This window comes from Microcebus murinus, chromosome 7, assembly GCF_040939455.1.
Source record: "Microcebus murinus isolate Inina chromosome 7, M.murinus_Inina_mat1.0, whole genome shotgun sequence".
NCBI classification, from domain to species: domain Eukaryota; kingdom Metazoa; phylum Chordata; class Mammalia; order Primates; family Cheirogaleidae; genus Microcebus; species Microcebus murinus.
In genome coordinates this window covers 3,906,713-3,933,759 of record NC_134110.1, presented here as the reverse complement: position 1 = coordinate 3,933,759, position 27,047 = coordinate 3,906,713, and the positions used below count along the sequence as shown (strand labels likewise).

General features: G+C 50.9%; 1 protein-coding gene and 1 non-coding gene across 5 annotated transcripts in view; one reads left to right on the top strand and one right to left on the bottom strand.

The window, feature by feature from the left end:
* The window catches only part of SLC28A1 (solute carrier family 28 member 1), a 50,785-nt gene extending 24,343 nt beyond the window's left edge, over positions 1-26,442 (top strand). For all 4 annotated transcript variants that reach the window (XM_076004718.1, XM_076004717.1, XM_076004716.1 and 1 more), the window contains exons 8-18: positions 373-450; positions 7,595-7,675; positions 9,259-9,339; positions 12,107-12,232; positions 18,636-18,766; positions 20,586-20,754; positions 20,870-21,067; positions 24,259-24,340; positions 25,006-25,104; positions 25,185-25,296; positions 25,579-26,442. In XM_076004718.1, the coding sequence (XP_075860833.1) occupies positions 373-450; positions 7,595-7,675; positions 9,259-9,339; positions 12,107-12,232; positions 18,636-18,766; positions 20,586-20,754; positions 20,870-21,067; positions 24,259-24,340; positions 25,006-25,104; positions 25,185-25,296; positions 25,579-25,651 (1,230 nt within the window). In that variant the 3' untranslated portion in view covers positions 25,652-26,442. The remainder of the gene's footprint in view (positions 1-372; positions 451-7,594; positions 7,676-9,258; positions 9,340-12,106; positions 12,233-18,635; positions 18,767-20,585; positions 20,755-20,869; positions 21,068-24,258; positions 24,341-25,005; positions 25,105-25,184; positions 25,297-25,578) is intronic.
* Positions 23,154-23,264, bottom strand: LOC142872035 (U6 spliceosomal RNA). Its single transcript, XR_012920282.1, has one exon. It is a non-coding gene; the product is annotated as a U6 spliceosomal RNA (small nuclear RNA).
* Positions 26,443-27,047: the final 605 nt, after the last annotated feature.

The window sequence follows — 27,047 nt, the reverse complement described above, 5'->3', positions numbered from 1 at the left end:
CTCCTGTCTTGCTTCCTCATGGTCCTTTCTGTATTGTCCTAACAACGTCCATCTCAGAGTATTTCCTTAAAATTCAATGAAAAGGTGTCTCTTTGGAGAATGTATTCGGAAGGAGCCAGTGCTCAGGACTGTGGCTCTACACACACAGTCAGGTGGCACCCCACTCTTGGTAAGGGCCAGGGGGACCACGTCCCTGGCCAACCTGTCTGGGCCTGGTGTCCCCCTTTTGTACCTGCACTGGTCCCTGGCTGTGGGGTGCTCATGGACCCTCCAATTCACCCAGCCTGGTTTTCCAGCCACTAGTCCCTGCCTCCTCCCTTCCTAGCCTCACTCCGTGTTTTGGTTTTGTTTTGTTTTGTTTTTTAATTTCAGATCTTCCTGAACTATACCAGGGCCGGCTCCACCTTTGTGTTTGGAGAGAATCTGGTCGACAGTGTCTTTGCCTTTAAGGTCAGCTTGACTATTGGTCCTAGAGGCCTTGAGTGGCCACTGTCCAGCCACCTCCAGCTGGCAAGGGGTCTGGACAAGGTGGCCTGGCCTGGCTGGGAGGGAGGAGTCCTGCGGGCAGAGGCTGGTACTGGGAGGAGCCCAGCAGTGTGTTCAGCTGGTGATATGTTTTTGCTATATTTGGTAACTTTGCAAAAGTAAGATATTTCTGTATTCTTTTCTTTAGAGATGACCCCCAAGTTATAGAATTGCTGAGAGGCTGAGGACAAGGAGCAGGGGTGGGGGTCTGTTCTGGTCCCCTGCTGAGACCTCAGCCCTGACATGCTGCCGGGACTCTGGGCCTGTGAACAGTTTCCAGGACACTTAGGCTCAAACCATCCTCTTCCTTTAAGGCCTCTCAAGGCCACCTCCACCAGGAAGCCCGCCCTTATTAATGCAGCTGCAAGTACAGCTCCTCCTCTGCATCTTTCTAGACCCATAGTCCCTCCCTCTGTCCCTCTTTCATTCCTTCCTTCTAACAAAACTTTATTGTGCATTTGATGCACTGAAAACTATGATAGGTGAAATTGAGGCAAAGGCACTGTCTGTTTCAGAGACTGTTTTGTCTTACGGCAGAGCACGAGTCCTAAGTCAGAACAGTGTGGTCTGTCTGTGCCGCTGCTTTGACCTGCCACACTGTCCTGGGCGGCCTGTGGCTGTGTTTCTTCTCTCTCCAGGTAACTGCTTAAGTGCCTAATGTCATCTTTAGTGAGAACTCTGTAGCGTGGTCCTCCTGTACCTGCCTCACACCAAAACTGTCTAAGACCCTGAGGCTGCTCCCAGCTTGGGGTCTACTTCCCAGGTAGAGAGAGAGACCTGGGACCCTGCTCACTCAGCTCTGACCCGGGCGCCCACTGAGGGAAATCAGGGGTGCCCGCCCTGGACTCTCCAGGACCACTGTGACCATGGAACTGCTGTGCAGGACTCCATGCACAGGTTCTAGAGGTTTCTGCTTTTGATCATTGCTCTGGCCACTGTTCCCAGAGCCTCCCCACCCTGCTGGGCACAGGAGTCCTGTCAGCCTAAGCCATGGACTTGGCCACAGACTTCTGGGCTGGTGTTGAGCCACCCGTGAGTCCAGACCCTCCTGCCTGCCCTGACCCTGACCTCTGGCAAGATCCCCTAGGAGCCTCAGTATCTGTGTGCCAGCAGTCCTGTGGGGAACATCCAGGCCATCACTGGGTTCTAACAGTCTCACCCTAAGAAGAAGGAAGGGGACTGGTTCCATCTTCTAAAGAGTTTTCTTGCCCCCAGGGACAAATTTTGCCATCATGTCTCTGAGACTAGTTCTGTGTAGAGAGGATATTGGGAGGGGCAGCCTCTGTCAATCCCCAAGGTCCCCTAACACCATGGCCTTAGGGTGATGGGGACCTGCACCCTCCACATTTGCATACCAAGTAGGGAGGCCACCCAAGGTTTCAGGGAGAGCAGCGAAGATCTGCTTCGGCCTGACTTCTTGTGTCGGCCCAGACAGAGAAGCTCCAGGAGCTCGTCACACTTAAAAATACACACACAACGCTGCAGTTCACCCTCGCAGGCCACTGGATTCAAGTGCAGTAAGACAGGTCCAAAGGACAGTGCCTGGGGAGTGGCTCTAGGGAGAGGTTGTTTTCAACAAGGGATGGTGAGGAAGCTCTTTGAGGAGGTGGCATTTGACATGGAGCTCCAGGGCAGAAAAGATTTGGACACACGGAGCTAGGCAGGAAGGGGACACAGTGTGGGAACGCACACAGCAGAGGGTGTGCTGGGGTGTCCACGGCACAGGGCATGGGTCAGCTTGACGGGCATGTGCGCTGATTCCCAAAGGGAAGTGAAAGCCTAGTTAGCCACAGAAGCTGGCAGAGAGGTGTTGGCCAGGCTATGTGGCTGATGTCCATAGGGACCCCACCCCGCTTCTCTCCCTTTCCAGCAGGGAACTGTCACTTTTCTTGCTGCTGTGTCTGCTCCCTCCCCAGTGAGCTATGTTTCCTTCCATCTTTTGTCCCCTTCTGGAAAAACATGCTCTCACCTGCTACTTGCCTCTTGCCCCCAAACAGCGTTCAGAACCATGAATTCCTAGACCGTTAGTCACAGGAGGGAGCCCAGGGGTCTTTGGGTCTCTTCTTTGTATTGTGATGGTCCCAGCAAATGCCAGAGAGGAGCAGGGAGTGGGCCATGATCACCCAGTGAGTCAGGGCAGAGCCAGCGCCAGCCCCCTCCATCCCTGGACTTCCAGGCAAGGGATGTTTTCTTCCTCTTCTTGTAAGTAGGAACCAGTGACATCATGTCCTTCCTCCAAACACAAAAAGTTGGGCGTGGTGGCACACGCCTGTAGTCCCAGCTATGTGGGGTGCTCAGCGGCTAGACCCCTTGAGCCCAAGAGTTGGAGTCTAGCCTGGGCAACATAGTGAGGCCTTGTCTGAAAAGGAAAATTTCCCTATATAACAACAATAATTTTAAAACATTTAATGGTGGCAAAAGACTTTTAGACTAACTATTCAATAGAGAGAGAAATAACAGTGAGTGGGTTCATCATTAACCGGCCTTAGCATTTCCCAGCCAAACACAAGCCATTTCCTGGCGCCTGGGAGGCCCTGGCCCCTGGACAGATTCCTGGCCAATGTGTTGGCCAATGGCATTCTCAGCAGTGTTGGGCCAGATGCAGGAGGATTAAAAATAAGTGTTCCACAGCCACGAATTCCCTTTCTCACGACTTACTAATCACAGAGTTTTATTCACATTCCCCCCGTACGACACACACACACACACACACACACACACACACACACACACGGGCCTTGTCCTCAAGGCAGGGGTGACTTTGTTGAGTGCTCAGTTCTCTCTGTTCCTTCCGTAAATCACAGGGACCTAGTCCAAGGCCTCTGGCCAGTTTCAGCCGGGGAATTCTGAGCTTGCTGTGATTTTTGGAATCCAGGCTGCTTCCTGCTGGGCCACAGTCCCACTGGTCTCTGCTGGAGGAAGTAGCAACTCTCCCTGTCCTCCGCCTACCCTGGGCCTGGAGTCTAGCAAAGTGGATGTGGCAGCCACCTCCTGGCCGTGTCCGCTGGGTTAGTCACTCCAGCTTGGCTCCGTCTCCCTCGTAGTAACGTCCCACCACACAACCCCCAGCCCAGCCCCACATCCTTCCTGGGCCGCTGTCCTGGGAGCACACTCGCTCCTTCCTGCACTGTCGCTCTACCTCTGCAACAGGCACTGGAGCTGCTCGCCATTGCCGCTCAAATCCTATCCCTGAGCAAACCCCACGATGAAGGAAGAGGTTTTCAGCTCCCGAGAGTTTCAAGGTGTCTGCCTGGCACAGACTGCAGTGCCAGTGGTCGAGAGAGCCAAATTTTGCACACAAAGATCAAATAAGATAAGGTCTGCAAGGCGCCACTGGCTTTGGTAATGAAGGAAGGGGTCACGTGTAACCTCAGTGAGTGTGATGTTCAGGGAGGAAACGGGGTGGAATGGCTAGGAGAAGGGAGAGGGGACAGTCCCGGCAGAGAGATCTGCTGAGCACTAGGCATCCCGGCAGAGACAGGCATGAGGTGGTTCAAGGTGAAGGAATGGCACAAATGGGAAACCAGGGGGCATGTCCAGGGGATAGCCAGGGTTCCAGCTTATCTGGACTTGGAGTCCTTTATCCTTTTTGGTAATGGTGGTGTGGTGGACACAGCAGCTGTTGGCTCTGAGGAATGTTCCAAGTCTGGGTTTTGTGGTTCATTGTTGCCTGAGGCTAGTGACAGGGCACTGTCTCCAGGACTTAGGCCTTGGGGTCTGGGGACAAGGTGAGGGGTTGCCCAGACAGCCCCAGGAAGTCATGGAGAGTCCTGTCTCAGCTCCCGCAGGGAGAGGAGGGAGCAGGGCCTTGTCCTTGGTGGGTTTAGTCCTGCCTTCGAGGCCCGTTTCCTGGCAAGGCTATGACGTTTGCCCAGAGGGTGGGTCCACTCTCTGAGCACAGTGGTTCTCAGGGTGCATCCAGATCATCATCAGCAGCAGCAGCGTCCAGGAGAGCCCAGCCCTAAGACCTGCTGAATCCCAAACTCCCTGATGAGGCTCGAATTTACATTTCTAACAAAGTCTCAGATGCTCCTGCTGGTCCAGGGACCACATGAGAACTTCTGGCCTAGAAGAGCTGGAAGTTCCTTCTTCCCAGAGCTCTGGGACTAGCAGGCCCAGGCCGCAAAGCCATTTCGACAAGGCTGTGGCCAGCGCTCAGGTGGTTCCTCATTAAAGGGGCTTATCTTAGTCTGTGCAGGAGGCTGTAACAAAACCGCAGACCAGGTGGCTCAGAGATGACAGAAAGTTCTTCCTCAGAGTTCTGGAGGCCGGGAGGCTGAGATGAGGGGGCTGGCACAATCAGGTTCTGGTGAGGGGAGCTCCTTTCCTGGTTATAGGTATGCTCTTCTGTCTGTGTCCTCACATGGTTGAAAGGTGGTGGAGCTTGCTGGGGCCTCTGTCATCAGGGCATCAGTTGCATTCATGAGGGTTCCACCCAATGACCTGGTCACCTCCCAATGGCCCCACCTCCTAATACTGTCACCCTGGGATTAAGTTTGAACAAATGAGTTTGGTGGGACATAAGCATTCAGTCTATGGTGGGGATGCAGCTGCCCCTGTAGAAAAGGAAACAAGCCTGCAGAACTGCACCAGGGCAGACTTCAGGGTCCTGGCAGGACCTTGACAACCTGCCTGGTGGCTGGGAGGTACCTCTGCCTCTTTGCAGGCACCGGACCTTGGCAGGTGGCCAAGATCTCCCAGCCTCAGGGTGCCCCTTTATGAATTAGGGACAGTGACATCTGCCATGGTTGCTGTGTGGATCAGTGGGTGCCCACACATTAGGCACTGGCACGGAGTAGGCCCTCACAACAGGCACATAGTAGGACTCCATATCACTTCCTCCCTACCACGGCAGCACTGCCTGGAGCTACCTGCCCTGCTGTGCTGCTGTCTCACACACTGCAGGCCCCAGAGCTGTTTACTGGGCTGTGAGAGCAAACCAAGCACAGGAACCTCATTAGTGTTAAACATGCCACCTCGGAAAAGCAAGAGTCGCCTCCATTATCTTTGATTTCCTTCCCTGCCTAGACAGCCAGCACTTAACCTAAAACATAGCTTCTCTTCCACCAAAAATCCCCATCTTACAGACAGAAAATGCCTTTTTGTTGCTGGTGGGAGAGATTCCCAGTTCTGCAGTGGGGTCCTGTCACCCCAGACACCCTCCTTCCTGGCTCAGGCCCATCTCTGCAGGCCTCCCTGCCCCCTGCGGTGGCTCTCAGAACCAGCTGGACAGGCCATCTAGACAGTTTGTGATCCTCTCTGCGTCTCATCCCCAGGGCGAGCAGGGTGATGTCATCACACCCCGTGCTGGGGCTGTTTGCAGCCCAGGCAGCCAGGAGCAGTCGCGGGGCAGGGAAAGGGTTTCTTGGGCCAGTACCTATGTTCCCTGTCAGGTGACATGCCAACTGCAGTGCAGCTGGTGACAGCGGTGGCGATTGGAGCAAGTTGAAGTGGAACCTGCGGCGCTGGCCTTGGTCTGGGAAGGGAGGGGAAGCACCTTGGCAGGCTTGTTTCTCGTGTCCGGCCGCAGCTTCCTGCACAGAATCTCTGCTCTAGTCAGGGACCTTTCTGTAACCCGGATGCATTTTCAACTAGACCCCAGATTTGATTGCTGAAGACTTTCCCTTCTTTAAACATAAAAACAACCCTCTCTCAAACCCCAACCCTCTCCAGCGCTGCTTCTTGACAGGGCTGGTGTCTTTTCTGTGTCTACTCCCTCAGGGCCCATGCCCTCCTTGGCTGGTGACATCAGCCTCTGTGCCTACCCTCCTCTGACACTGCTTTCACCTGGTGGCCAGCAACCCTTGAGTTGCTATGCCCTAAGGGTTCCGCCCCAGTCATTATCTTGCCGGAGAACTCTGATGCATCGAACTCAGCCCTTCTTGAAAAGCCGCCCTACTGTTTCCATCACATCTTTCTCCTGGATGTCCTGCAGGTTCCTTGCCTCAAGCAATCCTCCGACTTTGGCCTCCCAGAGTGCTAGATTTACAGGTGTGAGCCACCATACCCAGCCACTTGCATGTCCCTCTAATGATATCCCATGCCTATACAAGATCACACATAATGCTCAACCTCTTTTTAAATTTTTTAGAGATGTGATGTCACTGTGTTACCAGGCTGGCCTTGAACTTCTCGGCTCATTGATCCTCCCACTTCAGCCTCCAAAGTGGCAGGGACTACAAGAGTGCACCACCACGCCCAGCTGCCCCCTATTTTTTACTCACATGAGAGCACAGCATACACCCTGTTGTACAGCTTCCTTTTTTCCTTCTGATAAACTGTCTTGGAAATCATTCCTCAAGCGCCCATAGAGCTTCCTAACTCTTGTTTCCTGACTTTCAGTGCACCATTGTATGGTTATTCCTGGCTTATTAAACTAGTCCTCCAGCAGAAGACATTTCAGTTTTTACCAGGTTGTTGTTATAAATCAGATTGCAGGGGAAAAAAGCACTAGGGTGCGGTGTTGGGGCTGGGAAGGAGGGAATGCACATGAAAGAGATTTGAAGGGAAACCAATGAATGTTGGAGTGAATGAGGAGCAGTGCTGAGCCCGGCACTAGGGACCAGGTGACAGGAGGAGGTGCTGGCTGCAGGTGTCGGATGAGTCTGCTTCTAGCTTGTTAGCACTGAGTGGACGTAGAACACCGAAATGATGCGGGTCCCCTCAGTCAGGCTTAATGCACGGGACGGGGATTAAGACTAGGGGGCAGAGGCCAGGGATCAAGCTCATGCTGGAGGACAGACAGTGCAACCCTCACAGCAGCCCTGAGAGGGGAGCATGTTACCCCATTTACAGACAGAGAAGCAGGGGTGACAGTGGTGCCTCAGGCCCCTCCCATCATGGCGCAGGACTGTGTGTGGTGAATAGGGGCAGGGATGGCCTGGTCATTACTGGTAGGGGAACAGAGAGGGCGGAATTGCCTCAGAGAGGCCCCATCAGTGGAATAGCTGGGATTTCATGCACTGAATTCAGGCTGCCTCCTTGCTCCTGTGAGGCCTCTGTGTGGGCTCTCTGAGGCTCCTGGGCCCTGCCTGCCTCTGACCGGGGTCCTGCACTCTCTTTCCCCCAGGTTCTGCCCATCATTGTTTTCTTCAGCTGTGTCATGTCTGTTCTCTACTACTTGGGCCTCATGCAGTGGGTGATCCTGAAGGTGAGTCCCAGTGCCCATGACCCCGGCTCTCCCAGAATCACCAGCTCCAGGGGTCACTCTGTCCCAGAATGCCTTGCTTCCAGAGCCTAGCCCTTCCCCACATACCCTGCTCCAAGGCCTACACTTTCCCTCAATCTCCTGCTAACCAAACTCCCTTTCACAGGGTCTCTTGTCATGACACTAAGGAGAAATGGTACTGAAATCCAGTGTGGGCTTTGTGGGAGGAAAGGTTGCAGTCTTGAGGCTGCACTGAGAAGGTTTAAGAGAAAGAATAATTTATACCAGAAAGATCTTGAGAGACTGTAGCAGTGGGCTACACTGGCCAGAAGGAGCCTGTACAAATGTCACATCTGTGCTTATGTTGTAAAGTCTACTGTGCAAAACCAGCATGTAGGAGACAGCACTGGATGTCACTGGGCCTGGCAAATGATGCTGAGGTGGCAGCTGATCAAGCTCAGAACAAATGAGCACCATCAGATGACTCCCAGGAATTCAAATACAGCCTTGGTCATTGTCACTGTCTTAGTTCCTTTCCTGTTGCTAACACAGAATCCCACAGACAGGGTACTTTATACAAAATAAGAGATTTCTGTGGCTCCTGGTTCTGGAGGCTGGGCAGGCCCAGAGCACAGTGCTGGCATGTGTCCAGGGCCTCCTTGGTCACCCTGACATGGTGGGAGGCAGAATGAGCAGTGAGACACAGAGAGAATTGAAGCCACACTGATCCTTTTCTCCAGGAGCCCCCAGTCCTGTGATAACCAGCCCAGCCCCAACAGTGGCATCGATCCATTCACCAGAGCACAGCCCTCATGACCTAGTCGCCTCCTGAAGATCATACCTCTCTACACCATTACCATGGCAGTCAGATGTCAACATGAGTTTTGGTGGGGACATTCAAACCATAGCAGTTATGTTAGGAGCACACACTGCATAGCATGAGGGAAGTGGCCATGCCCAGATCCGGAGAATGTATTCCACCAAGGGGCTGTGACAAACTGAACTCTAAGGAGGAGCATGAATAGCCAGGTTTGCTCCTGGCTTCAGCCACAGAGTGGCTGAAGGAACAGGACTGAAGGGCCTGGAGAGGAGGAAGGTGTTGTAGGACGGCTGTGTCTAAATACTGACAAGGAGAAATTAGGAAAAGGGCAGCCTGAGAAGTACAACATGAGAGAGAAATTCCAATGGAGCAGATTTCATCTTGTATGTTTGTGTCTGTGTGTGTGTGTGTGCATGTTTGTGTCTCTGTGTGTGTGTGTGCATGTGTGTGTGTAAGGCAATTCTGAATTTTCAAATATATTTGGCCAGGGAATGCTTTTTGCATGGAGACAGAAAGCACACATGGTAGAAGCTCTGCTCTAATGACTGGAGCTGTGCTAAGGTAGACTAGGTGGCTTGGGAAGTGGAAACCCCCCTCAATGCAGGTGTGGAAGGAGAGGATGAACGGGCCTTCTGGGGACATGTGGCAGGGGTCCCACACTAGCCTGGGAGTTGGAAGGAAAACGAGTCAGGTTCTTCCACCTGACTGTCTCTAACTCTGGGGTTTGTTGATGTCAGCCCACAAAGAGCACCTTGTTTGCTTCCAGATTGCCTGGCTGATGCAGGTCACCATGGGTACCACTGCCACTGAGACCCTGAGTGTGGCTGGAAACATCTTTGTGAGCCAGGTGCGTACCGCAGCTTCCTGCCCATGTGCTTGTCAGCAGCTTCCCCAGAGAGGGCGGGTTCCCTGGGTTCCCAGAGCTCTGGTTCTGTTCAAGGAAGAGCCAGTTGAACTTTCTACCAGGGTCCCCAAAGGCTGGTGTACCAGGGATGCTCCATTTGAGGGCCCCTTTTGCCTTGGTCATGCCAGGTAGGACGCCCTCTGTCTGTCACCTCCTACCATTCTAGCTGCCTCATCAGCTTAGAGACTCACAAGCTTACAGATGTAGTCCCATCGCTCATTTTATAAATGGGGAAACTGAGGCTCTGAGTTGGGAATGACTTGGCCAAGATCCCACAACCACGAGCCAGGGCTTCGAGTCCCAGTTTTCTCTTTCCTGGCCAGAGTTTGTTCTACTGCATCATCTTGTCGTGTCTTTTCTCTGTCTCTCTGAATATGTATTTTCCAAAGTAAATATGACTCTGAAGACACCTTGAGTCCTGAGTCCCTTTCAGAAGGCCTGACCCTCTGAGGGTGAGGTCTTCAGACTGTTCCAGCATCTGTCCTGGCCTGTCTGCCTCAAGTTCGAGTCACCAGGGGACACTCTTGTCACAAGATGTCATATTTGACTGGACAGTTTAGGAAACTTTTGAGAATATTTGCATGTTTTTTGAAATTAATTTTTTTGTTGCTTTTGTTTTAGAGATAGGATCCCACTCTGTCACTGAGGCCTGAATGCAGTGGTGTCATCATAGCTCACTGCAGCCCTGAACTCCTGGGCTGAAGCCATCCTCCTGTCTCAGCCTCCCAAATAGCTGGGACTACAGGGAGGCACCACCACACCCAGCTAATTTTTCCAGTTTTATTTTTTGTAGAGATGGAGTCTTACTCTGTTGCCTAGTCTGATCTTGAACTCCTGGCCTCCAGTGATCCTCCCATCTTTGCCTCCCAAAGTGCTGAGACGGTACCCGTGAGTCACTGCAGCCACCCATTTGCATCTTTTTTGTTACAATGCAAGTATGTTAATTTCAGATGGTTTTTGGTGTTTTTGTTTTTATTTTTAGCTAATTAAGACAGATGTGCTCTCAGATTAATTACCCAAAACTCCCTTAAGCAAAAGAAAGGGATATTAAAATATGACAGCACTTATTTTGTGTGAAAGGCTGCAATGTGCTCACTGGTTTTTGCTGAGAAAATAGGTGAATGTTACTCTGGGTGACGTGAAGACCCCCCAAAGTAACCTAACTCAGCACAAGCTGTTGGACAAGCTGACCTAGACCCCGGGTCTTCACTGCATCCCCCAGGGGGACACCCTGGGGAGCCTTCCTGGATCAGTGGCATCATTTGAATCTCAAAAGCTGAGGCCAGGTCTGCCGTCCTCCCACGCACCCCCTCTCTGGGCTGCACTGCCCCAGTGTCACAGCTCATACTCCTGCTCTGCAGTCCTCACCCCTGTCCTGAACTCTCCACTAAGGTGGCCACCTGGCTCCTGCCCCTACTCTCAGATAGCTAAGGGGCATCTCACATTTGACAGGGTTACTTTTGACAGGGTCACGTGTGTGTGTTCAGGTGTGTGTGTTCAGGTGCGTGTGTCCAAGCAGACAGAACCTTCCTTCTCTCCTCACACCTGCACCTCTCCAAGTCTTTCCCTTCTCAGTAAATGCTAGCACCTTCCATGCAGTTGTTCAGACAGACCTCAAACAGCCGCCTTCCTTCCTCTGCCTCCCTGGCTCCATGCATCACATGAGTCCTGCAGTGCTGCCTCCAGGTGGGATCCACAGCCACCCTGCTACCCTCCTCCCTGTTCTCCCTGCTTCCATTCCCACCCCTGCTGTCTGTCCTGACCCTTCAAAGCACAAAGCACATGGCACCACTCCCCACTAGAACCAGCGCACTCCTCACCTGCTTCCCAGCCCTGTCCAGGCTCTGCCCTCCTCTGCCTCCATGGGAACCAGCGCCCAGTCACCTGTGTGTCTGTGACAGACCAGACATGTGGGCCTGCTGTGCTTTCTCACCTCACCGGGCCCATTCCTGCCTTGGGCCTCTGCTCTTCGCTCTGCCTGGGTGCTGTGCTCCCAAATCCTGTGGTTGTCTCCTTCAGCTCTCAGCTAACCCAGACCCAGGGTCACCTTGCCAGAGACCTTTGCTGATTACTCAATTTTAAATGCTCCTGAAGCACTGCGTGTTCTCTCTCATATCTTCATAGCTTTTATTAATATCATCATTTAAAGTGTCACCGCTTATCCTCTTGGTCCTTTGCTGATGAACCATGTCCCCCACCACCTTCTTAAGCCCCCTCCCATTCTCCTTAACTCCCAGGCTAGAAACTGCACAGGGCAGGGACTTTGTCTTGTTTACCTGGTACCCCTTTTCTGTGGAGCAGGACCTGGAACACAGTACGTGCTCAATAACTATGTATTGAATGAATAGTGAAAGCCCAGCTGCCCAGTGTTCTAAAGTGAGCACACCATCCAACGTCCCAGCCCCTCTCTTTTTGGCCACCCCCGGACTTCCTTACAGCTCAGGCCTGGCAGCTGCTTCCCACCCCTATGCGGAGCAGGGCTCAATCCCTGAGCCTCTCTGAGCCTCTGGTTGCTTTGCTGGGAAGTGGGGATGACTGTTGCTGTCTCAGAAGGTTGTGAGTGATGGCGGTAAGGTGCTTAGTGAGTGCTGGCACATGGCAGGCCTTTGGCACAGTGTCACTGTGACTTGTCCACTCCCGGGACAAGGAGAGGTGGAGGGAGTGCCCAACCACTCCAGCTCCGCGTATCTGACATATTTCCTCTTTGCAGACAGAGGCTCCTCTACTGATCCGGCCGTACTTGGCGGACATGACACTCTCTGAAATCCACGTCGTTCTCACCGGAGGCTACTCCACCATTGCTGGCAGCCTGCTGGGTGTCTATATTTCCTTTGGGGTAGGTAGAGTCTCCTTCTGTTTGGCTGTGCCCAGGACCTGAAACCCACCTTTGTGGGTGCCTCCAGAGCAGCCCTGGGGTCTCTCTGAGCCTGGAGCCTGGGCTGCTGTGCTGGGGAGAGGAGAGGCATCCCCTGGGCAAGGCAGGCCCTGTGGGCTGCGCCATTGGCTCAGAATTCTCCCATGGCCACTGGAGACAAAGATTGCCAATATTCACATATGGAGTGCCTGCTACCTACATATCAAGTGATGTGCTAGTTGCTGTAATATCCCTATTTCACATATGAGGAAATTGAGGCATAGAGAATAAATTAGAAACCCAATGTTAGGATCTGAGCCCAGATCTGTCTGACCACAAAACTCCTGCTCACTTCTCCACAGTCCCACATCCAGGCTGTCCCTGGAGAGCTGCCCTACTCCTTCCCTCCCCGCTACCCCACACTCTCTGGGCTCAAGTGCTTCCTCTGTTCCTAAATTGTTGCTTGTGCAGCTCCTGATCGCATGCACTTCTAGTCAAATAACAGCAGCGTCACCTGGGCCTTACACCAGTTGTGGTCCTCCTCCTGTGCCGCAGGCAGAGGAACCTGCTGATGGATCCCTGGTGCCTTATACTTCCTTGTGCTCCCACTTGCAAATCCTCAGAGACGGTGGGTTTTTTCCTTAACGGACAAAGAAATTTTCAGTTGTTGCAAAAGTGACAGTTAAGAATCTGTTTCTTAACCCCACTTCCCACGGGTAACTGCTTTTAAGAGCTTAGAACAGTGGTTCTCAAAGTGTGGTCCGTGGACCAGCACCATCGGCTCACCTGAGAACTTGCCAGAAATGAAAAGTCTCAGCCCACCCCAGACCTGCACAATCAGAAACAGGAGGTTGGGGCCTAGCATGCTGATGGTTGCTCCATTTGCAACCCACTGACTTAAAATATGTCCTTCCAGAGCTTTCTGTGTATCCATTTAAGTACATACACCTGAACACACACACTTGCTTTCTTTTTGATAAAAGATGAGGTAATTCCACCCATACTTTTCTGCAACTTGCTTTTTTTCTTGTAACATCTGCACAATACACAAAATCCACAGGGACAAAAGAGACAGTTGACAGAGCTGACTAATGTAAATGAACAATGTTCTGTTGGTGAAAGTCACTATTTAAAAAATTATTTAAAAGGCCAAGCACGGTGGCTCAGGCCTGTAATCCTAGCACTCTGGGAGGCCGAGGCGGGTGGATCGCTCAAGGTCAGGAGTTTGAAACCAGCCAGAGCAAGAGCGAGACCCCATCTCTACTAAAAATAGAAAGAAATAAATTGGCCAACTGAAAATATGTAGAAAAAATTAGCCGGGCATGGTGGCGCATGCCTGTAGTCCCAGCTACTTGGGAGGTTGAGGCAGGAGGATCGCTTGAGCCCAGGAGCTTAAGGTTGCTGTGAACTAGGCCGACCCTACAGCACTCTAGCCTGGGTAAGAGAGTTAGACTCTGTCTCAAAAAAAATAAATAAATAAAATTATTTATCTGGAGAAAATAGTTCATAAATTATGAAAACATATTTAAGCTCACTGATGTTCAAAGAAATTAAAACAATAATGTTTCTTCTAAATGATATGCAATACTCTATGTGCCTCTAAATGGCCAGGGTCTAGGGTAGTCACTCATTCATGGTGCGAGTTTAATTTGCTGTAAACTTTTTGGAGAACATCTGTCAGTCAGTTTTTAAAAACTTTTTAAGTTATAGTTTATTTTTTATACATGTATGAGTCAATTTAAAAATAGTTCTTCCCTTTGGTCCAGTTAGGAATATTATGATACAAAAAAATTCTCATAAGTGTTCCAACAATGTAAAATTTTGACATATTTACAACTGTGAACAAAGGAAAGCCAGACTGTCCCGCAGGTGGGGATGAGCTGGGTGAGTTACTCCATGTGTGGCAATGCCACTGAGCCCTGGAGCGAGGGCACCTGGTTTGGAGAGACACCCTGACCTGCCTGTGCCTGTCCCCCAGGCTCTCCTGATGCTGTGTGTGTGGGTGGGGGGGACCACAGAATGACCTGCACTGTCCCCTTCTCCTGTCCCAAATTCCACATGTCTCTCTCATCTCTTTTCCTGGGTCACCAAGACGCTCAGCTCCACTCCCCACAGAGCTGCCTGGGCAGAGCTGGCAGCTATGCAACTTTTCGAGAAGGGCCCCTTGCAAGCTGGGACTCTGGTTTCTGGCCCAGAATGCAAAACTGCCATCTGGTTTGCACCTTGTCTCACTGAGGCCTGGTAAGGGCTCCTCAGAGCTCATGTAGCCCACACCCACCCATTGCCAATTGTGTTTGGAAGGAATTTTGTGTTTCAAAAATGGAAACCCAAAAGTTTGTTGCTGAGATTTTTTTCATGGTAGAATATTGAGGAAGGTGATGCCATAATATTTTTGGAACATAGGGCCTTTAAATGTCTTATCTTTGTTTTGTACCCTATAGTTAGGAAAAGAATACCTCTGGTGTTCTTCCTAGTGCAAAAGTGTTGCCGGGGCTCCTAGCCATTACTTAAAACCGAAATACTGGAAGAACATTCTCCCTTTCTATGCTCTGGCTTTATACCCAGCCTCCTTCCTTCCCTTTCTCAAGCCAGAGTCCAGGCCCAGCCCTGGGCAATCTGGCCTCCCCAGGGACAGAGCCTGGGAACCTACTTCCCTTTAGCTGCAGGGAATGTGCAGAGGTGGCCAGGGTCAGTTGTGTGCCCTTGGGCCTGCACTCACAGCCTCTGGTTTGGAAGCCTCAGGCTACAACATAGCTGGCCCAGGGGGAGAGCCTGGAACAGGTCTTCCTCCCCTCCTCCCCTCCTGCCTCTGGATCTGCCCCTAGTCTCGTCTGCAGAGAAGCTCTCTTCTGCCCCCACCTGGCTCTTGTCCGCCACTGCAGCACCCTGCCTTCCCATCCTCTCTCCTCTGTCCTTTACCTCCTGCCCAGTCAGGTCCTCAGTGTCCTTGGCTCTGCCCTCAGCCCCTGAATCCCAGAGAGTCCCTCGTGCTCTCTCCTCCAAGCTCCCAGATTCTTAAGACCTTCCACTTTATCGTACAACCTCTGGCTCCCTTTGCCCCGCACCCCTCCTATTGTCTGGATTTACTCCCTTTCTCAGCAGAGATCCTTTTGAAAATTCAAGTGGGGCACTTGAATTTACCCTTGATCCCTCTCCACATGGGACACCATTGGGTCAAGAGAGGAGGGCCGTGGCAGGAGGAGCCCTGGGGTACCAGGACAGAAGACCTTCCTGACTGGATGCCTGGAGGCAGAGCTGGGGGATGTCACGGCCTTGCAGAGTAGCTGGCATTTCTAGACCTGCGCTGTCCAGCACAGTAGCCACTGACCACATGTGGCTGTTGAATATTTGAAATGTGAAATGCAGTGAGACTCAGTACAGGAAAAAAGATTGAGATTTTATTAATACTTTTATATTCATTGCACGAGTGAAAAGAAAAGATTTTGGATATATTGGGACAAATAAAACATTATTAAAGTTAATAGGCTGGGTACAGTGGCTCACACCTATAATCCTAGCACTTTGGGAGGCTGAGGTGGGAGGATTGCTCGAGGACAGAAGTTTGAGATGAGCCTGAGCAACATAGAGAGACCCCGTGTCTACAAAAAATAGAAAAATTATCCAGGCATGGTGGCTCGAGCCTGTAGAAACAGCTACTCAGGAGGCTGAGGCAGGAGGAACCCTTGAGCCCAGGAGTTTGAGGTTGCAGTGAGCTATGATGATGCCATGCACTCTAACCAGGGTGACAGAGTGAGACCTGTCTCAAGAAAAACAAATAAATAATTTCTTCTGTTGCTTTTTATGTTTTAAGATGTGGTTCCCATAATATCTGTATTGGGCAATGCTGGTGTAGGCCTCCCCCAGGTCCATGGCTCCAGGGGTCACAGCTGAATCTTTTCATTGCAGCTGCCACACACAGCTGCACCCACACCGTCCTTCCCTAAGGCTCCAAAGTAGGCAACAGCTCCCCTGGTAGGCCCTCAAGACTGGTGCCTCTACTGGCCCAGGGACCCCTGAGAGGAGACCCAGATTTGAGCCTCAAGCTGTGAACACAGGCTGGGCAGGGTGACACTAAGGACTTGGCCACCTATGTTCCTCCACGAATGTGCACAGGGCCTGTGAGACCCGGTTCAGGGCCGAGTGAGAGTCCACCACTTAGTGTCCCCATCTGTACAACGGGTAGAGTCACTGAGCACTGCACGGTGGGGTGGGAATTAAATGCAGCAATATGCAGAGGATGCCTAGTGTGGAGGAGGTAAAGGAGTGGAAGTTCTTTCCTGACATGTTGTGGTCAGAAATCTGTCCTTCTGAAATTGCTCATTTAATGCTATGTAGTTGTCTGGATTTACTCCCTTTCTTAGCAGAGATCCTTTTGAAAATTCAAGTGGGGCACTTGAATTTACCCTTGATCCCTCTCCACATGGGACACCACTGGGTCAAGAAAGGAGGGCCGTGGCAGGAGGAGCCCTGGGGTGCCAGGACAGAAGACCTTCCTGACTGGATGCCTGGAGGCAGAGCTGGGGGATGTCACGACCTTGCAGAGTGGAGGCTGGGTGGGTGGACCCAGCTCCCAGGCGCCCTGCCTGTGCAGGACTCAGTCCTTTCCACAGGGTCAGGAAACCACCAGCTGCAGCATTTGAGGCTGTGGCCACTACTCGCACACTCAGAGGACAGTGTCCAGGAATGTGACAACTGCAGAGTATGTTCCACGCTGGGACTCAAGTTTACAAACCAGATGTAATCTACAAGCTGGAGGAAGGGGCAGCGTCCTGGCAGCGTCCTTGGGAAAATCCCAAGATTCCAAGTGCGGCACTGTCCCCACTGGAGGTGGGCAACCGAGTAGGAGGGAGGTGTCCCAAAGCCCAGCCCAGACAGTGCAGACAGGACACCGGCCCAGCTGGGCTTCATCCAACAGGGAGCAGGACCTGGGGCCTGCACACTTATCAGGCTGTCGCTGGTTCTTGTGCATGTTTTAAGGAATTTCTGTTTATCCCTGAAAAGAACAACTGGAGTTAAGAAAAAGAAGAAGGACATTCCATAGGTTTCTGAGCCTAGAAGGATTTCCCGCCTGGCTTCTCATTGGCATGTCCTGGTACTTTCCTGGGGTTATACTGGGATGTCTCTCGGGCTTCTGCTTTGCTTTTATCAGCCTGAGCATGAACTTCAACTTGCCTCCTCCTTCTTCACCTTTTTATTTAAAATTGGAGAATGAGGCTGGCTTATTAAAAACTTTAAGGAGAACAAGTCTATCTTACTGTCATAAAAATGATATTGTGGATATTTTGAAAGATACCGAGAAGCAGAAAGAATAGAAAGAAAATCACCCTTTGCCCTGTTACCAGGAAGAGCTAGTTTGTTGACATTCCAGTGTATTCTTTCTGATCTTCTTTCCTTACATCATTTGGGGTTTGTTTTCTCCCCCATCATCTTGGTTATTCTCTGTGTGCAATTGTACAGGCACTTGTCCATGTTATCACGAGGCTTTGAGAACCATCATTGTCAGTGGCAGCCTGACAGCGTGTAGCCGTGTCCTGTTGTTAGATGTTTGAGTCGGTTCAAATTTCCCCACTCAGTAAATGAAACAATGGTGGGGAAAGTTAAAGTGCCGCGTCTACCTCTGTGGAAGAGAACAGGGAAGCAAAGGGCTTGGGGTCACAGATGAGGATAAAAGTTCAGGAGCGAGAATGCGGGGGTGGTCCCAGAGGCTGACCAGCGCCAGAAGATGGTTGTTGTAGGTGGCAGATTTCCTGAGAATCAGTTCTCTAACTACAGGAGCAGTGTGATGGACGGCCTTGTGGTGGTGAGTTCCCCGTTACATGGAACATTCAAAGCAAGATCCTATAGAGGAAGTACCATTCCTGAACTAGGACATGCCTTATGCCAAGGTTGAATAGGGTTACCTCTTAAATCCATCTCAACTATCAGTTCTGGAGCTTTATTGGAAACCACCACAAAAACCTCAACTAAGAGAAAAACCCAGCTAATGGGGATTAGTGGTCAAACACAGACAGCTAAAAAACTTCCTAAAAAAGAAGGAAGAACCTCGAACTTGGAGTCAAAAGATGTGATGGGTTCTAACACCATATCCTTTTATTTTGGGCAAGTCATATGTAATTGGTTCGAGCCTCAGTTTTCTCATCTGTAAAATGTGGATAACAGCACTTGCCCCACCTAATTTAGGGAAGTCCTAGGAGGAAATACGAGTCCTGCACATACAGCCTGTGACCCTCTATGCATAAAAGATATTGTTATTAGCAATGATGACAGCCAGCAGTAATGACAACAAGGACATACCAGTAGGGAGACTATACATCTTCCCCTGAAACCTTGGGCTCCCAACATTTCCTTGACCGTCTGCCTATCACCCCCACTCTCACTCTTGCAGATCGATGCCGCCTCATTGATTGCTGCATCCGTGATGGCTGCCCCTTGTGCTTTGGCCCTCTCCAAGCTGGTCTACCCGGAGGTGGAGAAGTCCAAGTTTAAGAGTGAGGAAGGAGTGAAACTGACCTATGGGTGAGCACAGCAGGAGGCCTGCAGAGGCGGGGGTGGTTATGGGGGGGAGTACAGATGGAGGATTCTGTTCTCTCTGCCCATCACTGTCCTCCACCAGCCAGGCCCGCCTGTCCTTGTCCACTGCCCTGGTTGTGGCTGAGTCCATTCTCTGTTGCTTGTAACAGAATGTCTGAAACTGGGTCATTTATAAGCCAAGGGAATTTATTTCTTACATTTATGGAGGCTGAGAGGTCCAATGTCAAGGGGCTGCATTTGCTGAGAGCCTTCTTGCTGTTGGGGACTCTCAGCAGAGTACTGAGATGGTCCAGGGCATCATGTCGTGAGGGGACTGAGTGTGCTACCTGCTAGCTAAGGTCACTCTTCCTCCTCTTATGAAGCCACCAGTCCCACTCCGCTGATAACCCATTAATCCAAAGTCAGTGTCAGCCCCCATGACCCAGTCACCTCTCAAGGCCCCACCTCTCCATACTGCCACACTGGGGAGTAAGTTTTGATATGAGTTTCAGAGGGAACAGAGAGACATTCAAACCACAGTGCTTGCAAACATGCAGACTGTACTTCCCACAGGTAATTTCCACTCTCTGAGCAGAAGGAAACAGTGGAGTGGTCAAGGCTTGGGGGTGTGGCCTGGTTTTGGGGGTGTGGCCTGGGGTCTGCGTATGTCTGTCATAAAATGCCTTCTCGCCACCTCCTCCACATGCCTGAGCCCTGACCACCAGGTGTGAACCACATATTGACGTATTCCGTGCTGTCTTTGATTTCACATGCCTCCTAACATCTCTTCATCACAGTCTTAACCACTGTTGTGTAACATTTAATCCTTAAAAAATGTTGAAAATGCACCCTGTGGACAAATGTGCTTGGGGACACAGTGGGCAACCCCTTCACAACCTCCTGAGGCTCCAGAGCAGAGCTGTCCCATGGAAAGATTACATGAGCTGCATCTGTCATCTTTGATTTTCTACTAGATGTCTTTTAAAAAGCACAAAGAGTGCCAGGTGAGGTGGCTCACACCTGTAATCCTTGCACTCTGGGAGGCTGAGGCTGGAGGATCACTTGAACTCAGGAGTTAGAGACCAGCCTGAGAAAGAGCAAGACCTCTTCTCTACTAAAAATAGAAAAATTATCCAGGCATGGTGGCATGTGCCTGTACACCCATCTACTGGAGAGGCTGAGGCAAGAGGATTACTTCCGCCCAGGATTTGAGATTGCAGTGAGCTATGATGAGCCACTGTACTCTACACAGGGCAACAGAGCCAGACTCTTTCTTAAAATAAAAGAAAAAAAAAAAAAGGAAAGAAGAGAAAAGACAAAAGTATAACCAAAGTATTCTAATGTTGAAATGTTAAGTAGACTTTTTCCTTTTGTTTGACAGTCTCATAAGAAGGACAAAGAAATGGGAGATTTCAATAAGATATTTTACTTAAGCAAATATTCTCATTTCAGTGTAAAAATTTTATATTTCAATAAATATGAAACTTATTGAAATATTTTACATTTTTGATACTAAATCCCCAAAATCTGGTGTGTGTTTTACATTGATAGCACAAGTCAGTTTGAACCTGCCTCCCTTCTAGTGGTCAAAAGCCACATGTGGCTAATGGCCTCCGTGTGGGCCAGCACCATGCTAGAAACCTGGGTCTTATCCCAGGGCTTTGACCAGCCCCTCTCTTGCGCTCCAGGTCTCAGAGGGACAACAAGGGTCTTCTGGCTTTGAAGTATTCTCTCTGTCCAAGGTTTCTCTGTGAGCCAGTAGGACGGAGACCCTTGCCGTTTGTGGGGACAGGCCAATAATGATTGCTTTTGATCCCAACAACAGAGATGCTCAGAACCTCATAGAAGCAGTCAGCAGTGGAGCCACCATCTCAGTGAAAGTGGTCACCAACATTATTGCCAACCTGATTGCGTACCTCGCTTTGCTGGCCTTCATCAACTCTGTCCTCTCCTGGATGGGAAACATGGTGGACATCGACGGGCTCAGCTTCCAGGTGTGGGTCTAGCCAGCCTGCTCAGCCCTTGGAGGGGATGGCCTTGAGTGGGCAGTGGGCAGTGTCCTGGGCCCAGCACAGGGTCCCAGCCATGCCTCTTGTCCTCACGCCCTAGCTCATCTGCTCCTATATCCTGCGGCCTGTGGCCTTCCTGATGGGCGTCGCCTGGGAGGACTGCCCTGTGGTGGCTGAGCTGCTGGGGATCAAGCTGTTTGTGAACGAGTTTGTGGCCTATCAGGAACTGTCCAATTACAAGCAGCGCCGCCTGGCAGGGGCTGAGGAGTGGGCTGGCACCAGGAAGCAATGGATCTCTGTGAGTGTCTCCTTCCCCTCCCTGCAGCCTGGCTCCCTGGGCCTGGCTGAGACACACTGAAGTGGCACTTAACCTGCCACATACTATGGTCCTAGGAAACAGGATGGCTTTGGGCTTTGCTGCCATCTTTCCTGGGGCCTCTTAGGAGGCCGAGGTGCAGGTGTGAAGAAAGAGCCTTGTTTGAGATCGCTGAGATCTAGCTTTAGGTGGGCCACCTGCTGTGGCATTGGGCCATGTGCTGCACCTTGTCCCTTCAGTTGGCAAACAGGGTGTAATACCTGCCACATCCATCCCGAAGGCACATGCATGAGCTTCCGATGAGCGAGGAGGGGGAGCAAGACAGGCAGACTCACCATCACCTTCCCCGCTAATATACTGTGTTCAGTCTGGGGCTTGGCTCTTCTGGTTAAAATTTATTTTAACAGCCCTCAGAAGCTCTATAAAATTAACCTATCTAAATGAATGCAAGCTCGAGGAACATTATTGAGAATGAAAAAATTACCTGTAACCTCACATCCTAAAATAACAACTGTCGTTCTCTACATTTTCTTCTATTCTTTTTAAGAGAGCGTTTACATTGTTGCCGTTAGAGCATCCACACTGGGTTGCAGCCAGCTCTTTTTCTTTACTTACTGTCATGACTTAAGCATCATTTTCCATATATGGGACCTAACATATCTAACACATCCCCCGCTGTTGGGCCATTCAGGTTAGTTCCATTATTTGACAATTTATCCACTGTGTTGAAATGAACATCTTTGTGTGCAGAACTTTTCCCTTTTCCCAGATCATATCCTCAGAAGCTGTCCCAGATGTGGGCTGCTTGAGTCACACATGAGTCCTCTGCAGTTGCTGCCAGGAACTTCCCCAAAGGGTGGCAGCAGCTGAATCTATCACCTGAAATGACAGGACCCGGCTGTGCATTTGCTTTACTGCACATCACACAGCTTTCTGTAGCCTCTTTGTAAAAACCAGTTTTGCTACTTTAATGAGCAAATAATCGCTTATTGTGTTAATTTGCATTATTTGGGTGACTAGAAACTTAACAGGAAATATTTTTTCTTGTCTTTTTTATTATTTTTTAAATGATAAAGAAATGTAGTCTTTAGTTAAGAAATAGTCTGTGTGAAGTACAAAACATAAGTTTCCCCTCACTCCTTTCCCTCAGCCCTGGTCTCACCCCTTTCTCAGAGGTAACAGCAGGCACATCCCTTGGGGGTCTTTGTTATGAACTTAGTTCTTTCAGCAGGTGTCTGTTGAGACCACTTAGGCACTGGCCACTGGGGATGAAAGGGGCAGTTAGGCACATGACTGTAGTCCCAGCACTCTGGGAGGCAGAGGCATGAGGGTCGCTTGAGCTCAGGAGCTTGAGGTTGCTGTGAGCTATGATGACATCATTGCACTCTAGCCTGGGTGACAGAGGGAGACCCTACCTCAAAAAAAAAAAAAAAAGAAAGAAAGAAATGGCTGGGGGTGGGGTAGGAAATTAGATAGACATGGTCTCTGGTCTCATGGAACTTACGTCTAGTGAGAAACACAGATAATACAAGAAAGTGAAGGAATAAAAGATAAATAACCACAGTTTGTGGTAAGTTCTATGAAGAAAACAACAAGAAAAAACAAGGAAGCGTCTTCCTTGGCTGACCTGGTCAGCAGAGGCCTCCCTCAGGTGTGGCATTCAGGCTAAGCCTTGGAGGAAGGAGACGGGGCCAGCCAGGAGCAGCTGTGAAGAACATTCTAGGCAAAGGAAAAGGCATGTGCAAAAAGCATGTGGTCTGTCTAGGGAACAGAGAGGGGATAAGCCCAGCTAGAGCAGGGGGTAATTGTAAAGGAGAGTGGCAGAGGAGTCGGAAGTTACTGAAGATTTGACATTTTGCATTTTAAGATCCCTGGGGCTGCTATAGGGAGCACAGCTGTAGGTGAGAAAGCTGGGGTGCAGGTGCCTTCACACTGTCCCAATAATCTTTATATACACTCTTTATGTTATAAAGACATTAGCCCTTTTCTGTTATATTTCCTACCTACATTTTCCTAGTATTTCCTTTTTTTCCCCCTTCATTTTGTATATAGGGATTGGCTTTTGTTGTTAAATATGGAATCTCTCAGGAATCTGCGAGTCAGCCTTGTGCAGGGGCCGTGCTAACCTGCTTGCTCTGTATCGTTCCAGGTTTAGTGAATGTGATGCTAAAGTGAACACAGGCATTTTTGTTACACCAAAGCTTTTCCTTTGTGATTGCTTCTATTATTTCTAAACTTATAAAATTATTTAGTAAGTGGTAAATTCCTGAGACTATATGATACACTAGTATCATATCAGCCAGGATTTAGAGTCAGACAGGGCTGAGTTCAAATTCTAATACACCCACCTTCTTGCTGTGTGAACATCCTCAGGTTCCTAAACTTTCTGAGCCTCACTTTGCTCCTCTCCAAAATGAGAGCAATAATACCAGCTTGTAACTACAGTTATTGTTTATATTTTCTATCATTTTATGCTTGAAATATTAATATTTATCTGCTTGAATGATGTAGAATTAATGTTGTATATGGTGTGAGGTATGGACCTAAACCAATTTTCTTTCTAAATTATTTCATTTTGGGTCTTAAGTCTAATTTCTGGGACATTAAACAACTGTTCAGAACAAAAGGGAACAGCTGCCTTATTTAAACACATGTTCTATGCCTGGCGTTTCCCATAAATGGGATGATCCTTATGACAGCCCTGCCCGGAAAATGCCATCATTACCACACTGCAGATGGAGAAGGGAAACCTTGAAAAGGCTGTTGACTTGCTCAAGCTGATACTTGGTGGCACAAGCCTGGACGCCAGGTTGGCTGGGCTCCAACTCCCTTACTGTCTCCAGTAGGCCACATTCCCCCCACTCCTGGCATGACAGCACAGTAACCAGAAGCACAGGGCTACAGAATGTCGAGGACAGAGCTTAGTAGGGTCAGAGTGAGAAGACTGAGTGAGGCAGTCACACCCAGAAAGGCTGGTGATTAAGACAAAGGGGTTGAAGGACAAGTGAGAGATGGGAGTGCAAGGCCTGGGAGGGGGCAGCATAGAGAGTTCGAAGGGCAGGGACACATAGGATATGGGTGAAATTAAGGACAGAGAAGCTATGTCGTGTGAGGGTGCCCTGTCCCATCTGAGGGAGCTTCCTGAGGGAGCCCCGTTCATCTGTGCATTTCAGGTCAGAGCAGAAATCCTCACGACGTTTGCCCTCTGTGGGTTCGCCAACTTCAGCTCCATCGGGATCATGCTGGGAGGCCTGAGTGAGTCCCCTTCCCTGTGTCCTGGAGAGTTGGGGGCCTGAACCTGCTGGGACCTACGGGCCTCAGCTCACTTGCCTGTCCAAGGCAGGGTCTGAACAAGATTCCCACGGAGGTTCCTCCCAGCACATGTTGTCCGCTGCTGGGGGTTGCCCAGGAGGTCAGCACCTGGCCTTGCAGGGCAGCCTGGCTCAGGACAGGAGGTGTGGTGTGGCTTGTCCCCTGAGGCTTTGGCCTGCCTTCCCCACAACTGCAGTGTGCAGGAAGGCTCTGTCAGTCCTCAGCTCTTTACAAATAGCATTTGCACTCCTCATGGCCACCTGCCTGGTGGCATAATCATCCCATTTTACAGAGAGGAAACTGAATCTTGGAGAAGTACAGTGATGGCCCAAGCTAGTCAGTGGCTCAGCCCGTGTTTAATCCCAAGTATGCCTGACTCCAACTCAGGTTCATTCCTGCGTCTGCCACTAATGGCACGTGGGGCATCACCTAGGGGTCTGAGCCAGGCCGAAAAGGCTCCCAAACCCAGCAAGCAGCCAGGAGGACAATGTCTGTCCCTCTGGCCACAGAGAAGGGGAAGGGAGGTAAGCAGACATAGTCAGAGCCACAAACCATGGACAGAGAGGTACGTGGTTTCCTCGGCCCGAGCACTCCTATTCCCTTTGCAGGCTCCATGGTCCCAAAACGGAGGAGCGACATCTCCCGGATCGTGCTCCGGGCACTCTTCACGGGCGTCTGCGTGACCCTGGTGAACGCCTGCGTGGCAGGTGAGTGCAGCCTGGCGGGCGCAGGACCTGGGGCGTGAATTTCTAGCTGGGGCTCTGCTCACCAGCTGCTCTCCTCACAGGGATCCTCTACGTGCCCAGGGCGGCCGAGGTCGACTGCACATCCCTGCTAAACACGACCCTCAGCAGCAGTAGCTTTGAAGTGTACCAGTGCTGCCACGAGTTCTTCCAGAGGTGAGGGCCAGGCACGGGGCTGTGGGGGGTCAGGGGCACCAGTGGTGATGGCCTGCGGAAGGCCTGCATGGCTGGGGATGCCTTTGGCACCAGGGCGAGGGGTAGAAATGTCATTGCTGCAGCTGATGTGGCCAGGTAAGCAGAAAGTGAAGGCTTGAGGATCAAATTTGAAGAGGAAGGGTGGACCAGAGACATTAAGTAACTTTCCCAGGCCTGCACAGCCTGGTAGTTACCCGCAGAACCTGCCTGGAGCTCACACGGAAACCTCTGCTTTCCTTTCAGTGATGGCCTGGAGTTCGGCCCAGGGGCCCTGAGCAACTGCTGTCAGTTTTACAACAGGACGATCTGTGCGTAGCGGGGACGGATGTCCTCTTGCCTTCTGTGGGCTGTTCTTCCCCAGGAAGCACCTGTCCCCATCTTCCCCTCTCCAGGCCTCTCCTCAGGGAAGTCACAGGGCTTAGAGCCTCAGTCCCACAGTTGGGAATGAAAGCAGCCACCTTGCTGAAGTGACAGGAAAGTACCTAATCCCACAGTTTCTAACACTGTGTGCCTATCAGTCATGAGCTGTCTCCCTGCTCTGTCTCTGCCTGTCTGGCAGGCGCCCTGCAGGGACTCCTGTGCTCACAGCCACCTGGAAGGGCCCAGCGGACAGAAAGGGAGAGCAGAGCTTTCTCTTTGTTTCGCCAGAATCTGCTTTTAGAGTTTGTGTTACAGCCTCCAGGTGTTCCCAGGAAGCCCCTGGAGGGACAGCAGGGGGCAGCTCCAGGCCTCAGTCTCCTGCCCCATACCGTATCTGGGGCAAAATCACATCCCCTGCAATGAGTCTGACTATAGCTCAGAGACAACCAGGTCTCCAGGAGCAGAAAAAGCAGGAAAGATGGACAAGCTGACATTGCAGCCTCTTGCTCATTACTCTACAGCCGCTTCTGTTTTAACTGACAGCAGTCACTAATTTTTTTCTTTCTCTTTGTCTCCATAAAATCTTCAGGCCACTTGGCCTAGCTAGTGACACCCCTAGCTAGTGACACTCTTTCTTTGGGATGCCAGACCGTCTCCCTGTTCTCCCCACCTTCTCTTTGTTGTTCCCTCTCTCACTCTCTCTCCTCCAAGAAGATAAAATAAACTTCTTATTTTTATATATCCTAACACCAGTGTGGGAAATCTTTCTCCACTCACACCGTGAACACCTACTAGGCTCTCCACCCTAACAGGGCAGGGGTGATGGAGTCAGCGGGGACTTCAGTAAAGGGAGGACACCTCCCACCCCAGCCCCTGTCTCTGGGCCCTGACTTCCCTCTTTTCCAAGATGTGAGTTCTCAGGTTCAGCTCTGCCTCCTTGTGTTTCCTCTCCACATGCAAACGGCAGCCTGGTCCTCTCTGTTCCCTCTCCTTGGGGTCCTTCACATGCACCTTGCCCTTCTGCTGTGGTCCCCACACCAAAGCCTGCTCCCCTCCTCCCTTCCCTGGGCACTAGGGTCTCTCCATGGCTTCCGGGCCAGATGGTGTTTCCCGGGGATTCCTGCCTCACCGCCTTCCCCCATAGCGCTTCCCAAGCTGGTGTCCTGTGCAACACCGTCCCACAAGGTGTTCAGAGGTTTCCATGAGTCACAGGTGTGGAAAATGCTGGGTGATATACGATTGGACAGGGCTACTTAGTGCTTCAGTTCAGTTTTGCTTTTTTAACTGTGGGCTTGTGAGAGCTTGGTGTGGATGTGATACGAGGCTTTTGCAAAGTTTATTCAACCATAAAG